Source organism: Martes martes (assembly GCF_963455335.1).
Source record: "Martes martes genome assembly, chromosome: 6".
Taxonomy (NCBI): Eukaryota; Metazoa; Chordata; class Mammalia; order Carnivora; family Mustelidae; genus Martes; species Martes martes.
In genome coordinates, this window is record NC_137893.1 from 117,423,083 (window position 1) to 117,440,034 (window position 16,952).

Below are 16,952 nucleotides of genomic sequence, written 5' to 3' on the forward strand. Positions count from 1 at the left end.
CTCAACAGTCCACTCCTTGAAGGCAAGAGTCTCCTGGATTTACCTTTACAAAGTAGGCGGGTGAGAAGGAAGAGGTTTGGGGGAAGCTGGGTGTTGTATGCATGGGATTGTCCTGGCTCAATGCAGGGTCGTGAAGACAGAGCCCAGCTCAACTTAAGGAAACTGGTGGGGGTATCTTGAAAAGAAAAATGATGACATCCCACATGATGCTGCAGCTGGAGATGTATAAGAAAAGATTTGGTAAAACAAGTTTCCCAGGCTGAATCAACCCAGCTGACTTTGCTCAAGCTGGGAAATCTGTGCCTCCCAGGGACACGTGCCCCGTGTGGGGAGGGGAGCTCTGAAATGATACTAAAGGGCTGGGGACAGAGGAACTAGAGCTAAGGAGCAGTACCTAGTGGTAATGGCAAGCACAGGGGCTGCGATAGGAGAGAAGGGGAGGCAAACAACTTGCGCTTGCTATGTGATTAAATTCATACACATCTTCATCGAATAACAACCTGTATTTACATGCAAATGTATTCGTTTATGCAAATTAGCAGAGGTCTCAGAGGAAGTTTGTTAGTCTGGAGCTTGCGCAAGCATTGAAAAAAAGAGAAGCAAACCTGTCCCTGGGGTACACTGCGTCTGACTGGCCCCTGGGAGCTGAGCCGGTTCCAGGAGGAGGAACACTGAATTAGCTCGGCTCGCATAGACAGGTGAGCAGCGCCCCTCTCCGGAGAGCGCGCGGGCGCCCGCGAACTCGCGCATGCTCACTCCTCCCTTCCCGCTTCCCCGGGAAACTGGCGAGCCTATGTGCGCAAGCGCCAACTTTCGCGCCGACTCCTCCCTCAAGGGCGGGGACAAACGGGGCCCAAAATGGCGGCCAGCCGCTACCGGCGTTTCCTTAAGCTCTGTGAGGAATGGCCAGTGGACGAGACCAAACGGGGCCGGGACTTGGGCGCTTACCTGCGGCAGCGGGTAGCACAGGCCTTTCGGGAGGGAGAGAACACCCAGGTGACCGGACTGTGGGGTCCGCCTGCAGCGGGGTGGCGGTTGGGGCGAGGGGCGGAAAGGACGAGGCACGGGCGGGGCCGACGAGCGGGCGAGCAGTGGGGTCCACGCATGCGCGAGCCTTCCCTCCCTGGCCGCACGTGCGCGCGGACCCTCCTGTACCCCCCCACCCCTCCCGGAACTGCAGAGAGCGACGACCCAGTCTTTTATTCAGTGTTCTCCTCTGGCTGCACTTTGGAATTACTGAAGACGCTTTTAAAAAATCTAGGTGTCCGGAACCGTACAGCCTTATTGAATTAGAACCTCTGGGGTTGGGGCCTTGGCCTCAATATTTGGTAACTTTCACCAGATGATTCTGGGTGCAGCCAGAGTTGAGATAGCGTCAGTCGCAGGCTTAGAGCTTCCCTGACATGGTGCTGTTACCTCGCAGTGTTGTGCAGTGACTGAGCCAAACCTCAAGGACCTCTGCAGGGCCCCAGCTAAGCCTTTGTGTGCTCTCTGGGCCCCTGTAAGTCCATGCAGCAGGTTTGGACCTCAACCCCCGCCCCTGTGTGAGTCATAGACCCTACGTTCTTGCTCTCCTCCAGGTTGGTGCTAGGGCGGCTGTGGGGCTCATTCATACACAGCTCATACTCATCGATCACCCGCCATGTGCTGGGAACTGTGCTAGGTGCTGGTGGAGACTCAGCAGTGAATTAGACAGAAGGGGTCGCGTCCTCTTTGTCCTCTTCAACTGAAGCTGAAGTTTACATTCTCTTCTCGGACACAGTAAGCAAGTAGACAGAGGTAAGATAGTCCAGATCAGTCCTGTGTTGGATGTCAAATAGAGTAGCATGATAAAAGGGTAATACTGGTTCTGATACAGAAGGCCTGGCCCAGGAGGTGACACATAGATGAGACATAAGGGAAGAAGATGAGCTGGCTGTACACTTGGTGGGAAGGGCATTCCAGGCAAAGGTCCTAGGCAGGAAGCAGACTGGCGTGTTAAGGAACAGAAAGGAAGCCAGAGTGGCTGAAGGGGAGTGAGTGAGATGGAGTTGCTAAGAGTTGAGGTCAGAGGAGGACAAGAGCCAGGCGCAGTAGGGTGTTACAGGCTCTGGTTAGGAGTTGGATTTTATCATAAGGGCAGCGAGACGCCATTGGGGAGGTTTGTGAAAATTGACGTGATCTAATTTATTTGTATTAAAAGATCATTCTGGTTGCATGTGGTGAATGGATTATAGTGGGCAAGGATAGGAACAAGGCGGCTGGAGAAAAGGCTACTCTGGCAAGAAATAATGGTTTGGATGAGGGAGGCAGCACAAGAGACGGAGTGGTGCACTGTGAAGGTTGCTTCAGTGAGACTTGCTAATATAGTGGATGTGACGTAAAGGGGTAAAGAGAAACCAGTGAGAACACCTAGATTTTTTTGGCCTGAGCAACTGGGTGGGAGGAGGTGCCGTTTACTGGGACGAGAAAGACTAGATGAGGAGCAGGTGTGGGAAGAACGTCTTGAGTTCGGTGTTAGACATGTTAAATTTGAGATGCCAAGTGGACTTACCTCCAAGTGGAAATGTCAAGGAGGCAGTGAGATATTTGAGCCTGGGGCTCAGGCAAGAGGTCAGAGATAGGAAATATGATATATAAACACACAACGTGAAGAAATGACTTTTGCCAAACTTGGCCACTACCTGTCAAAGCAGGAACATGTTTTTTTGCAGCTTAGCCCAACAAAGAGCCAAGCCAGACCACCTCAAGGAGCAAGAACATGCCCAGTGGTATCATTGAAACCAAAGTTCAGACTTGGGGGAGGGCATGGATGAAGTGCCTGGCTCTGGGCTTGGGGGAAGGAGTGAGGGGCCACTACGCTGACACACCTTTTACAGTGCCGACATATCAAGATCTTGAAGGCAAGAATTGTATCTAGTTCCAACTTTACAAACTCCATAGACTTTTCTAGGGCTCTGCTCCCTACGTATTTTTAGTGTGAGCCTCCTGGGAATAGAGAGGGTGCCATTTATTTTCTCCCCCCGCCCCAGTGTCTAGCATGGTTCTTGGCACATAAAGGACAACCAGTAAATGTCTGGATGAACAGACTGAATAAATGATCGGTTATGACTCATGAGACAAAAATCATTTGAATACAGTTGCAGGTGTGGCAGAACTAGGTGGAGAGAAATATCGAAGAGTTAGAAGGAATAGTTCTGTGTCCTGAGTGGTGAGAATTTGAGAGCTTCCTGTGTGGGGGGAACCTTAGGAACTCCAGAAGGGGGACAGAGCCTGGTCCTTACCGTCAAGAAACTTACCAGTCAGGTAGACATGCAATTTACTGGACTGAAATTCAGGTGGTGAAAGCAGCCAGTAGGGAGGCAGACAGAGACCGGAGGAGGTGAGAGAGTGTGACGTTTGCCTACTTGACTTAGTGTTAGAGGACCCAGAAAAGCTTTCTCTTTTGGAGTTGTCATCTTTTGTCATCACCTGGGGAGATAGTTCTAATCAGCCAAAGGCCCACCCAGATTTGAGTCATAGTTTTAAATGCAAGTCATGGCTTTGTCGATGGTTCTGGAGCCGCTGATGAATGCATCCCTAGTAGAGCGAACCAGTATATCATGGGGGCAGCAAGCACATTACTCAGGACCATTGTCATGGTACCTCATCCTTGTGGCACCTGAGAATGCTCCTGGGCTTAGTAAATCTTGGTCATAATTTGTAGAGGGAGCAGCCCTTTGCCAAAACGGAGAACAGCACTGTGAGTCACTCCCACTGACACCCCGGATCATTTATAAAGCTTGAGAAAGAAAGGTGGTTCTGGTAGACTCTTCATGAAGCTGGCAGCCGGTATTGAGTGTTAGACCCAGCTGGCCGATGGGTGGGGAGCTCCCCGTTGGTTATGCCAGTTGCCAGAAAGATCGGACTAGAGGTAGATGTAGCTCTGCTCCCCAGCCTCCTTGTTCCTGTCGAGGAGAGAGGCAGGCAGTCCTCTCCGCCCCTTGGCTTCCTGCATGTTAACAGTGCCACTGAACACATGGCCTGGCATGCTTTTGCAGGCATATTCTCATTTAATTTAATCCTCAGTGCAGCTGAGGAAGGTGGCCATCACTTAATTCCCATTTTACAGACAAGGAAACAAAATCAGAGACCTAAAACAACTTACTCGGGGTCCCCGGGGAGTCAGTGGCGAGACAAGTAAGCAACAGAGCCAGCTGTGCCCATCCTGATCCGGTGTTGCCTCCTTGGTGCCTCCTCTCTCCTCAGCTGCCATTTCTCCCGAGTTCTTTCTTGCTGAAAAGACCTCTTATTCCGTGAACATGAAGCCACCCCTTTTCCCTCATTCCCTGTTCAGGCCAATGACAGCTTTGCCAAAGAAGTAAATATCTCCTGCTTGTTTACCCACCTGCTTTGCTTTGCCCCAGCCACGACCACCCTCGTACAGATTGGAAGAAAGGTGACCGTCAGGTGGGATATCAGTGCAGAAGGACCGGACTCACTAGAAAGCAAATCAGTCATTCAGACTTGAACGCAGAGTACAAAAACCTCTGCCTCCATTAATACCACTTCACTTTGCCCTTTGGGGAGCCTCACGGACCACCCAGAACCCACCAAGAGGGAGGTGATGGTGGGAAGCAGGAACACAGTTAACACCTCTTACACCCTCGGTCCTTTTGTGCAGTATTTTGAAAGTTAATGGTTATGGGTTTTGCCCCCTCTGAATGTAATTTCTTCAAGGAAACATGTCCCCTGCAGCACCAAGCGCTCAATAAAAGAATCACAACGTGGGGGCAGGTGGAAAACAACTCTGATTGTTGACTTAAGTACAGGGAAAGGGGCCAGTCCTTCTCGTGAGTTCTTTAGGTGCACAGGCAGCTTCCTGAAAGATCCCTGACTGCACACCCGCACCCGCTAATCTAGCATGGGGCATGGCTCTGGGGAACAGCCTGGAAACGCGGCCACCCAGGAAGGGGCTCACCCACCAGTGAGTTCTTGCATCATACCCAGGTTTAAATCCTATCAGCCTCTTTTGAGAAAAGTTGAACTGTGTCTTGGGTTTGCAGTAATGTAAGTGATAGTTCCAGGTCTCAGGGGAGAGTGTAAAGGTTGTATGTAATTCTGTTTTCTCTGTCACCTGGCGGAGCCCTGGACTCTGGCTTTCCTCAGTGTGACAGGGAGCCAGCTCCATCCACCATTGCCTGGCCGGTGCTGATCGCAAGGACAGCACCTCAGCCGTGCCCATGCCCCGCTCTGTGGGGCCCCAGAAGGCCAGTGTCCGAGGCATGGCCTAAGGACAGATTGTGCTATTTTTAGCTATAATCTGGAACCCACTCCAAAACAGGAGTTGTGAGGAGACTCATCTGTGAGAGGGAATGCAGATGTCTCCATCTTTTTCCTCCTCTCCCAGTTCCAGGCAGAGCTAGAGCAACCCAAGGTAGTGTTTAGGCCACGGGATGGCAGCTTTCTGTGCTCGGTTAAAAATATAGGTGCTCGTCCTCCTAGAGGCATAAATTAGGGACCACTTTAGGTGGGTCCCTGCTTTACTTGGAGCCCTGTGGATCTGCCTGTTGCCTCCCTGATGAGTGGCAGGCAGGTGTGTGAGGTCTTCACTGTCCTCCGATCATTGGTGCCAGTCCGTGTTCTGCCTCTCACCGCATGGTAGCCTGTGCCCTAGCCTCCCATTGCCTCCCAAATGGGCCGCCATGCGAGTGGTTCTTAACCTCTGAATCTAGTGCACCGTGGACACCACCCCCCAAGATGCACAAGGCTTGCCAAGATTTGCTGCCCCCCCCCAACCCTTGAAGCACTCCTTGGCTCAGCTTAAGACCCTGCTTTGCCTAAAACATCCTTGTCCCCTGCTTTTTCACACGTCCTCCAGCCACTCCTCTGATCCCCATTCCACCCACCCCCAGCTCCTTGCCTCCGCGCACTGTGGGACTCTGGCTCCCCCTCTGAACTGTCACTGCACTGAAACTCAAGACCCCTGCCACCCCTGCCCTGTCAGCCAGGCCTGGTGACCCGCTCCCACCCCTGATGTCCTGTATCCTGGCGCTCAGTTACACGCTACCCCTGGGGCCGTGTTTGATATTTAACGCATGCCTGACTTGTCTCCTCGGCTTGATTTCCAATTTCTCCAAGGCCGAGGCTGGGTCTTTATTGTCCCCTCGCAGCCCCCCAGCAGAGCACTCTGCCTAGTAGGTGCTCAAGAAATAGATTTGCACTAGAATTGAAGGGGGCAGGCTCCCATAACGGAATGAACTCATTTCAGTAGTTCATTACCAAGCCATGAAAACCTTTTTCATAGATCCTCCTGGACCGAATCCAGCTCTACCTTAATTAGCAAAGCAATTTGCAACACCCTTTCCCAGAAGTGCTTATGCGTCCCTTTGTGTGACTAGAATCCGGGCCGCTGTGTGGACCGATTGCAGTCACCACCCAAAATTCAATTTTGAAAATCGAAATCAGTGCCTGCGGCACTGATGTAGATTTGTATGTATAAAAGTTTAATATGGTAAAGAGAAATTTACTGACGACTGAGCAGGGGAAATGCAAAAGGAGCAAAAATAGAGCCATAAAGGACACTATGTCAGTTGAACATCTATTTCATTCACATTTAGGGAGCAGAGCTGAATTTTTCATAATGTCCCACGGCTGCCTTCTTCAAACCCAGAGCTGCTATTAGTCCTAAAATGTCCGTAATCTCATTAGGTGTGAATGCAAAATCAGGTAATTTAAAGCTTGTATATAAGAATATTTCTAAAAGTGCACAGAACATTTCATCAGGCAAACTGTATATTTCCAAATTCAGAAACATTTGTGCTGGAGTCTGTGAATAAAGTGTAGGATGTAGGATTGTGGCAAGGCTTCTGGAATCAGACAGATATTTCTACCGATAATCCTTTTAAATGGTAAATAAGACTTTTTCCCTTGGGGAGCTTGGGTTGGATGTGCCCGGGACCTGGAATTGGCTGGATCCGCATCTGCCCTTAGGCAGCCACACCTGGCCAGAAATGAGCACTCCAGCCTCTCATCACCTCCTCATCACCTCTTCAGAGCTGCTCTTACAGCCTCATACACACACCTTCTGGCCTCAGATAAGAGGTTGGGTGACCAATTCATGTTTTGGTGTTTGGTTCTTGTTAGCTGTTTGGTTCCTTCTCGGATTGTTAATGGAGCATGGGGCATTATGTAAAGTATCTAGGAGGCTGTGTTGTGAATACTGAAGGAATTTTAAGAGGTTGAGGGAGCTCAGACCATCCCGTTATTTTTGCATTCGGACCCTATGCCCTCCTGGGAGCAGTGCTCTACAGGGGTGACCCCGGCCTCCCTCTGTGCCCCTGCAGAGACGGGAAGGAAGAGGACACCTCATTCTCTCAAGGCTTTAGTAGGAGGTTGCCGAGTTGCCCCGTGGTCACCATTAGAGAAGTTGGAGGAGAAGCAGGAGGGGAACTTGCATGGAGCGATTTCCCATGCCTTCATTACTTCCATGCCTAGCCACACGCTGGTGGTCGCATCGGCGAGGACAACACCGATCTGCTGAGGACACCCTCACTGCCTCATCCCCCCCAGGGTGTGTGCTTTCCAGCCGACCCCCTGCCTGCAGAGCCCCCGCTTCCTTCAGGTAGCCCCTGCTCGTCCTCAGCCATGACCCTCCTGCTGGCCGGTCTCCCCTGGCAGTGTCCACAGCAGTCCTCATTGCACTGCCACCAGGATTACCTGTCTCCAGGGCTGTCCCGAACACTTCCGCTCTTCCCCTTGTAGTCTGTGAGGTGGAGACCCGGCGTTGCCTGCCAGAACTGTTCAGTAACACTAAGAAAAGCGAATCACTCACATCGATCAGCGTCCCAGGCCCCAACTTCAGAGCAATCCAGGCATCGCCTCATTTTTCCTTGCACCGCCCTCAGAAATAGGGACTATTATTGTCTTTCCTTTTAAAAGAAAGGTTAAGTTGGCGGATATGCTTCAAAAATGTCAGTGCTTGAAAGACGAAAGGCCGGGGAACCATCCCTGCTGAAAGGAGAAAGCTACATGACAGATAAATGCCGTTGGTGATCCTGGGCCAAAAGGAAATTTTTTTTTTTAACGTAAGGATTATAACGGAAACAATTGACAGAACTGGAATATGGATGATGAACTAGATAAAAGTGTTGCATCAATGTCAGGTGTCCTGAATTTGATCACTGAACCGTGGTTATGTAAGAGAAATGCCCTTGTTCTCAGGAAACCTACGGAAATATTATGGCACGAAGGAGCGTCACGCTCCAACTTACTCTCAAATGGATCAGAAGGAAAATACGTATATATAGAGAGAGTGATAAAGCAAATGTGGCAGGTTTTTTCTAAAGTGTGGGGGACGGGGAGATTGCATGATTTGCCCAGCATCCTGGGTCTGATAAGTGAAGGAGGCAAGATTCCAAGGCAGGAGGTGTGACTCCACTGCTCTCCACAGCCACGGAGACCTGCTCATACACAGGGCCAAGCACACTGCAGGTCCTTGGTGTGTGATTTTTTTTTTTTTAAGATTTTCTCTCTTTCCTTTTTTTTTTTTTTTAAAGATTTTATTTATTTGACAGATCACAGGCAGGCGGGGAAGCAGGCTCCCACTGAGCAGAGAGCCCAATGCAGGGCTTGATCCCAGAACCCTGAGACCATGACCTGAGCCGTAGGCAGAGACTCAACCCACTGAGCCACCCAGGCGCCCCTTGGTGCCTTATTTTTAAATTTGTAAGTGAGCCCATCCACACAAGAATAAAGACCGCAGGCAAAAGATGAAATGCATGATTTTCTTTTGATAATTGACATAATATTTAAAACTTGGTGCTGGCGTTATTCTCTGTTTCCTTTTGTGTCTCGCACACTCTGTTCTCCCTTCCGTGTCAGCTCGTGGTTATGCACGTTCCGCTGAAACCATAATGTTTGAAATGCTTTCCTCTGAAGTGTGTGCTGCAGAATTCAGTTCCAGCTGGACTTCCCCCCTCCCCCGCCCCAAGAACGCTGCCCTGCAGGGCTCAGGACCCAGTCCCAGCCTTAGGTTTTTCCATCCCTTCCTTCTGTTCAGCCCTCTGTGCCAGTCCACCTTTGATTATTACTCAGTGAACCCTGGCTACCTCCTCAGCCCCAAATCCTCTCTCTTCTGATGTGGCTACCTGGGCCTTGTCGTGATGAGTGGCCTGAACCCAGGGACGGATCAAGTAAAACTACATGATGGATTGTCTTTTTGTTGGCTGTGAAGTAGGGACCTCATTTGACACGTGCACAGAGGCAGAAACAGAGCGACCTTATTAAAACACTTAACTACTGATTTATTTATGCTTTCCCTTCTTCGAGAAAGGATTTAAGTAGGAAAACTCCATCATTTGAATTCCAGGGAAAAACATAAAAGAGAAAGTTGTTTTTTGGGGGAAACTTTCAGAATTCTTGGTGGAATCGCGCAAGGAACCATAGGTAAAATAATAGGGCAGAAGGAAGGGAAACCTAAAAAGAGGGATGAACAGGGACAAACCACCTCACGTCTGCACGTGTCCATGTTTCTCGCAGTTTCTAGCAAGGGGACCAGGGTGCCCTGATTTTTCTCCCTCTATTCGTAAGGCCTCAGTGTTTGCGCCCTCTCTTTTCTAGCAGGACCTAATTGGACTCTCCCTCTGGATTCTCCTCAATTCAACTATCTCATCTAAAACTACTGCCTTCATCATGTTTCTTTCCTTGTAAAATTGTAATGGCTCACCATGGATGAAAGCTCAGACGATTTTTTTTTTTGCCTTTCATAAAAGAGTATTTAATATATTTCATATGGAAGGTTTAACTCAAAAAACTCTTGCTCTTTCTTCCACCCAGGCTCTTACTGCATATTCAGGCCATCAGCCAGACTGATCTGGTCTGAAACATAGACAGCATCCAGGTCTCTTGCTCACACCATCCCTCCACCTAGAAGGCCTCTCCGCTCTCGCTTCTGCTCCCCAACTCCTGTGCATCCTTCAGAACTCTCTCTCGCCATACACTGAGCCTGTGAATCACCCCTTCCCCCTGCCCACCCCGGTTTCTTGCAGCCCACACCACCGTGAGGTTCACCCTTCTGATACTATATTTTCATTGCCGTGGCTCCCACTGCTGCTGGTGTGGTCCACCAGTCACAGATGCTCAACAAACATTTGTTTGCCAATTGATGGAGTTTTTCCCCAGTCTGGGGAGTGGATGAGGTCGAGCCATCATAGAAAGGTGATTTCTAATAGCTTTCTCATCACTGGAGCTGGAGGCCAACTTGACTTCCCACGGAGGGGAGAAGCTGGTGCTAAGCGGCAGGCTGCTTCATTTGCATTGTGGAAGCGGGGTCCTTCCTGGAGGTGCAGATGCAGGGTGTGCTTACTTCCTTGGGGGGCTCTTTGTTTTTCAGATTGCAGAGCCTGAGGCCTGTGATCAGATGTATGAGAGCCTAGCACGACTCCATTCAAACTATTACAAACACAAGGTGAGTGGGCCAGTCTTTTTTATATCCCCAGCCCTCGGACTGGAAATGACCAATGAGAGTGAGTGAAAAATCTGATTATAAGGTGCTTTGTAAAGAAGTGCGGTTTTGCTCCTTTTAAATGCAACCAGTAATTTCAACCAAGCCAACAAGGGCGCCTGGTAGAGGCTTTTAGGTCACCTAAATAAAAGCTATTTATAATTTGGAATAACAGCCATGTGTTTTATAGACCAGTGTGTGCTCCGGGTGTATCTGACGCCTGTTGGGCCTTACCCGTTATTTTCCCATCTTCTCTGAGGGAGCTGGCATTTCCCCACACTCGTGATAAAGATGGGTGCTTCGGGAACGTCCTGTCAAAGCTGGGCTTTTCCTCAGCCCTGATGTGATTACTGTCAAATTCCATTCAGCGTGGTTTTCCCCAGGCTGGAACAATGTGTTCAGTAACTAGAGATACACACACCCAAATGCCTAGCCTACAGGGAAAAGGGATTTCTTCTAAATCCTCGCAACTCAGAGTGGGGTCTGTGAGCAGCCATGCACGCATCTCCCTCCCCCCACCCCCAACTGGTTAGAAATGCAGAATTGGGGGGACCACACCCAGACTTCCTAAATCACACAGACTACCCCCCCCCCAGCTTCTTGGGTCGGTCCAGGCGAGGCCAGGTTTTTGACCTCTAGGTGGCACTGCTCTTCTAGCCGGGCCCCTGGCTTGTGGAGGCCCGTGCTGGGGAACTGTGCGGGGAGAGAGAGCAAGGCTTCTCAAGGATCATCAGGTCTCTGACGTTGTGCTGCAGAACTAATCTCTCCCCCACCTTCTCTGTCCTCTCTGCCCCGTGTGACCAGTACCCTCGGCCCAGAGACACAAGCTTCAGTGGCCTCTCTGTGGAAGAGTACAAGCTGATCCTGTCCACAGGTATTGACAGCCCCGCTGCCCTTTCTGGTCGGTTTGCAAATGATTCTTTGAGTTCGAGCAGCCAAGGGGAATTGTCTAATAAGACCGCACTGCATGATGGAAAGTCTTGTGGAATAGCCCAGAGGAAATTCTGAAGCTTCAGGGCTCATGCTTTTTGGCCATAGAATATGAAGAAGGTCAAAGGCATTATTTTAAAAAAGAAAATCCATCTTTAGAGCTTTTAAATTCAAGCCTGGGCAGCAGGGAACAGGGGAATACATATTTGCCAAATGGAAGTAGTTGAAATCAGGATGGAAGGAAAATAATTTTATTTTTATGGTCCTAAGGGGGCTTTATAAACAATGAGGGTTTTAATTAAAACAAAAAGCCATTCAATAAACTTGTATGGGGATATCCGTCGAAGAGTTATCTGACCCAGGGGACGTGGTTTGTGGGTTAGATATGGGTTTAACTAGGTACGTTTGGGAATTGTTGACAAACCTCAATTAACAGGAAAGGAAATACCTTGCCTAGCCGTCCCCTCCTTACTTCCCCATCTCTATTGTCACCAAAGGGGGAGTTGGGGGTAGTGGCAAGGAGAGCCTGGGTTGAAGTAGGCAGGGTCTAGAAAATTACTATTTTTATTGCCAAGGATACCATATACAAAAATAGGCTAACCTTTTTTGCAAGGGCATGGCCCTGAAACGTTTGCCTTCTGGTACTCTAGAAACTTCTCTTTCCTATTCCTCTGGCAGCCTTTCAGCGACTAAGTTTTGGGGATTTGGCCTTCTAGAGAACGCTTAACCTTCTGAACAGAAGTGGTGTCACCTGCTATCGTATGTCAGCTCTGATCCTATTTTTGTTACAGTACTCTGGAAAACTGGGGTAAAGATATTTTGGCCAGGCAGAATTACTTTATCGACAGTTTTTAAAAATACGTACATAAATGTATTCCCCTGTCCCTAGGCCCATGCAATTACCAGCATTGATGCACTGTGTCACTCTGAGGGCCCCAGGGGGTTTGAACAAAGTTTGAACTTGAAATTAGGATGGAAATAAGTTCCAGAGGCCCAGCCTCCGCCCTTAGCCCCTGGACACCTCTGCGAGTGGGGCAGGGGGGTGAGGAAGGGGCAACAGACTCTGCAGCAAAGGACGGGGAGTTGGAAGACTTCCACCATTGGCCTGTGGTTCCAACTTGTTCTGGCCGGGAGCTCAGTTCTGGGAAATTTGCTGATAATTTGTTTTCACAATAAGCCTCATATATTTTTGTTGCAACTGTGTGGCACAAGTTTCTGATTGTTTCCTCTGACAAGGCAAAAATACACACCTTACAGTGTTTGAGGGCCTGGCGAGTCCAAAATGTGGCCAAGGTCTCGGGCCCAAGTGTGTTCCCCTGGGCTTGGCGTCATGGTAGACTCTGAGAGAGTCCTCGTGGCTCGCAAGTGGGCGGGGACCCCTCAGCCTCCCACTTTGTGCCCACAAGACAACCTAGACTTCTGGAAAGATTTCAGGATGGGATGTTGTATGTCCTCATTTAGTCAAGAGCCCACCGACCATAAATGTAAGTTGCCTTTTTGTTCAGAAAAGCTCTTCTTTTTCTTCTTCAGAAGTTTTGTTAACCAAGGAAAATCTAGGCTATGAAATTAAAACAATACTATGTGAAAACCTAAATTTAAAGTACAGATAAAATTAGGCAGCATAGGGGCACCTGGGTGGCTCAGTGGGTTAAGCCTCTGCCTTCAGCTCAGGTCATGATCTCAGGGGCCTGGGATCGAGCCCCACATCCAGATCTCTGCTCAGCAGGGAGCCTGCTTCCCTCTATCTGCCTGCCTCCCTCTCTCTGCCTGCCTCTCTGCCTACTTGTGATCTCTGTCTGTCAAATAAATAAATAAAGTCTTTAAAAAAAAAAAATTAGGCAGCATTTAGCCCTAGAGAGCCTTTAGATGGGTGGTTGGGGGGCGGGGTGCAAATCTGCCACATCACCCCGTGACGACGTCTGGAGACATTTTTAGATGTCCCGGCTCGGGGCCGGGTAGGGGGGCTGCTACTGACATCTAGTGGGGAGAGGCCAAGTTGCTGCTAAACGTCTTAGAGTGAGCAGGTCAGCCCCACAACAAAGGACTTGGTGGCCCAAAATGTCAGTAGCACCGAGACTGAGAGAGCTGGTTTTGGGGTCTCTGGGGTGTGTGTGTCTATGTGTGTGCGTTGTGTGTGTGTCCTTAAACAAGGGCCCCACTAGCTCTCACTGACCAGCTCCCTGCCACCTTCATAGCCTAGAGGATGGCCAGCTTTTCCTGAGTGCAGGCCAAGCGCCAAGCAGATTCTCCTCTTAATTTTCTTTAGTCCACAGCTTTGGAGGCGGGTGTTTTGACCTCCACCTTACAGATGAGGATTCTGAGGCTAACAGGGTTGAATCATTTGTTGCCCAGTGAGGAGATGATCGGTGGGGATCCCGGGTCCATCTCCCGCTGCCCCCCGCCCCGGGCCTGCTCAAGCCCACAGCATATGGTGGGCCCACACTGCCCGGCTTCATGTCCCAGCTCTGCTGCTTCTGAGCTGTGTGACCTGAGCAAGTTACCTGGCCTCCCTCAGCCTTAATTTCCACATCTGAGAAATGGAGACGGTAAGGCCTGCCAAGTTTTGAGAGAAGGCCTCTGGGCCCGTGGGATGTGTCGCTGATGTGGCGGTGCCATTCCTTTGCTGGTCCTGTGGAACTGGGCAGCGGGGGGCCCACATAGATGTGGGCAGAGGGCACCGTAAGGCACAGGGTGCTTCGCGTGGGCCTGCTACGCAGGTACTCCCTCCACTCGAGCAGTTCTTGTTCTGTGAGCCCACCTGATTCGCTTATCAGACATCGGGGCCATGCTTCCCTCTCACAGACCACACTGTGTAAAAATCAAGGTGCGCTCGGATGGCAAGAGCCCGTGGGGCCAATTTACATAATCATATTGCTGACTTCAGTCTATTTCTGGTCTTCCCCTCTTGCAGACACCTTGGAAGAGTTTAAGGAAATGAATAAAGGCATGTGGAAGAAACTGCAGGAGAAGTTTGCCCCCAGGAATCCTGAAGAGAAGCAGAAGGCCTGGGCTCGGCCCTTATCTCGCCCGCGCACCTAAGTGTGGAGTCTTGTACATTGTCATCATAAATAAAACTGCCCTAATTTCCCCATCGTCACAGTTTGAGAATCTCCTCAGCCTCACAAGAAGGAAGCCCTTGCTGCTCTAAAGAAAGCTGCCTGAGAAGGGATGCCGTTGAGCGTCCGCCCCGCCCACCGGTCAGGGTAGGGAAGTCTCCAGAAGAGAGGAAATGCGGGCCTCTGTCTGGGCCTGAGAAGGGAAGGTGCCGGGACCTCTGGGCAAGGTGCTTCCTGCGCAGCCACGGGAGCCCCACCTGCCAGCGGGGGTCTGGCTGGCTCCTGGCGAAAGTCTCAGTCTCCCTTTTGTTGTAAGAGCTCCTGGGGGAGAGCCAGAAATAGCGGTAAATATTGAAGAAGGCATCCTGTTGCCAGCAGAGAGCAGCAGGAGGTGGTGTGGCGGAGAGATGAGAAGAGCCTGCTTGGCCCTCATTCCCACTGACTGACTCAGAAGGACGGAGCCCAGTCCTCTGCCCCTGACCTTGCAGAAAACCCACGTTCCTGGTTGGCTTAAGGGCCAGAGCAGAGCTACGGACGGGCCTTGGCCAGGCAGGGCCTTAGGTCACCGTGGGCTTCAGCGCTCTGGGCGGGTTGTGTGGGAGGTCACGGGACAAAAACCCCTGGGCCTGGGCCACACAGGGTCACCTTATTATTCCACAGAACCTTAGCTCTTCCGTAAATGTTCGTGTTCCCCACTTGAGCTTTCTTCTGTAAAGCACAGAGCTGAGAGAAGGGGTAGGGCAGGGGCTGACGCGCCCCTCGTGGGGAAGAAGTGAACGTGAGCTCTTAACCCCATCTGTACCTAGACTCCTCAGTGTGTGTTGAAGTACAGACAATAAAATACAACCAGTTCTCCTGCAACACAGTTTTCCGACAGTGCTGCGAGATGGGATGCACTCGGGTATCTGCCAAGAGCCCGAGGTGAGGCCGGGCTAGTGGGCAAGGGCTCATATTCTGTCCCCTGCCCGTGTGCCACAGGAACCCCCACAGCCCCTGGGGAGCATAGGAAACAGCATCCCTTCCTCACAGCCTAGAGTTCTATTAATTTATTTAAGGCAATTAACATATTAGTTCTTAGGCCAAAGGATTTGTAAAATGTTAACACCAAGAGATAAAACAAGCAGTCCAAAACCAGCCACTCAAACACACCCAGGCCCTGTCATTCGGGCCAGTGACTGTTGTCAGCAGGCCTACTAGGAAGGGGCAGGTCCCAGGAGCAAGGCTCTTTGTCCTCAGGTCAGTCTCCCTGGGGCCGAGCCAGAGGGGTGGCCTGAACGATGAGGTCTTCGTGCTGTCCACAGCAGATCCGAGGCCCAGGCATGGCCCCCTTTGAATAAGTTAAATACCAGCACTAAAATCACTAGCAACGACAGCATTACGGCACCTCCCCGGGGCGCGGGCGGAGGCCAAAATGTAGTGCTTAGAACAGAGAGGGGACCCACTCCTAATGACCCCCACACAGGAATGTCAGTTACTGCTTTAAGGGACAAAGCGATTGTCTTTCAAGACGGCTTCTCTTCTTCTAAGGCATTAAGGTAAGCGGAGTCCCAGCGACGTTCTGAGTTGTCTCTAATGGCTCTAGGCAGGACTGGCAGCCCCGTGGCCCCCCACACCGCACTGGCTAGAGCCTGGGATGGCTCAGGGGTGTCCAGCAGAGTGGGACCTGGAGGCTGAGTGGGCCCCTCAAGGCTGGCCGACTGGCTGGGCCCCCTGACCCACAGGAAGGGGCGGCATTCCAGTCACCGCTGTCCGTGATGACCATCCCCCATCAGGGCTTCCAGCGGCTCTCAGCGGCTCATGCAGTTCTGGACATCCACGAAGCCCAGGCGTTGCCTGCGTTTCCGCTGCTCTGTCATCTAGGATTAAACGGGCCCACGCGTCCGGTTAGGGAGCCTGGCACGCACTCCCTCCGTGGGCACCGGGGAGGGGCCAGTGCCCGCCCCCCGCCCCCTGCCCAGAGGGCCCAGCTGCTGTTCAGCGCTGGCAGCAGGCCAAGGCCCCCCCCAGGGTGCACTGAGGATGTCAGCCCCAAACCCTTGTCCTCAATTAGTGCATCACGAACCCCTGATGTGGTGCAGCTGGGGAACCACCCCACCTAAAAGAGGGGCTGCCTAACCTCATTTAGCCACTGCCAGATGGCGAGGAGGATGCTCTGGGCGAGAGGGGATCTTGACAAGTGGAAGGATGCCCTGACCTCCCTGATCACCGGTAAGCCCCTCAGACAGTCTCCCTAGCAGCTGCCAGGTTAGGTGGGGAGTGAGGGGGAAAGACCTCTCATACCTCTACCAAGCGTCCACTTGGCCCTGTCATTCAGGGGCTCACAGACAGGAGCCACCAACCTCAAGTCTGGCTTTCCATGGGGGAGAGAATATCTCTGAAACCTGTCTTCCACCCCAGACTCAAGAAGGAAAGGAAGGCCCCAGCACCCTCCCCCTCTCCCCCACGGTAGGCTGGGCTGTGACCCGCCCCTCCCAGTGAGGCTCTGAAGCTGGGGACCCCAAGGG

The 16,952-nt window shown here is 51.3% G+C and overlaps 2 protein-coding genes across 2 annotated transcripts in view; one reads left to right on the forward strand and one right to left on the reverse strand.

Moving 5' to 3' along the window:
* Nucleotides 1–826: 826 nt before the first annotated feature.
* On the forward strand, nucleotides 827–14,489 carry UQCC2 (ubiquinol-cytochrome c reductase complex assembly factor 2). Its single transcript, XM_080807276.1, has 4 exons — nucleotides 827–996; nucleotides 10,352–10,426; nucleotides 11,267–11,336; nucleotides 14,304–14,489. Exons 1-4 carry the CDS (start codon nucleotides 859–861, stop codon nucleotides 14,429–14,431), a joined length of 411 nt encoding a protein of 136 aa, XP_080663402.1. The 5' UTR covers nucleotides 827–858; the 3' UTR covers nucleotides 14,432–14,489.
* Nucleotides 14,490–15,479: 990 nt separating this feature from the next.
* ITPR3 (inositol 1,4,5-trisphosphate receptor type 3) overlaps nucleotides 15,480–16,952 on the reverse strand; it is a 65,934-nt gene continuing 64,461 nt past the window's right edge. The window contains exon 58 of the mRNA XM_080807277.1: nucleotides 15,480–16,304. Coding sequence (XP_080663403.1) covers nucleotides 16,236–16,304 — 69 coding nt within the window. The 3' untranslated portion in view covers nucleotides 15,480–16,235. The remainder of the gene's footprint in view (nucleotides 16,305–16,952) is intronic.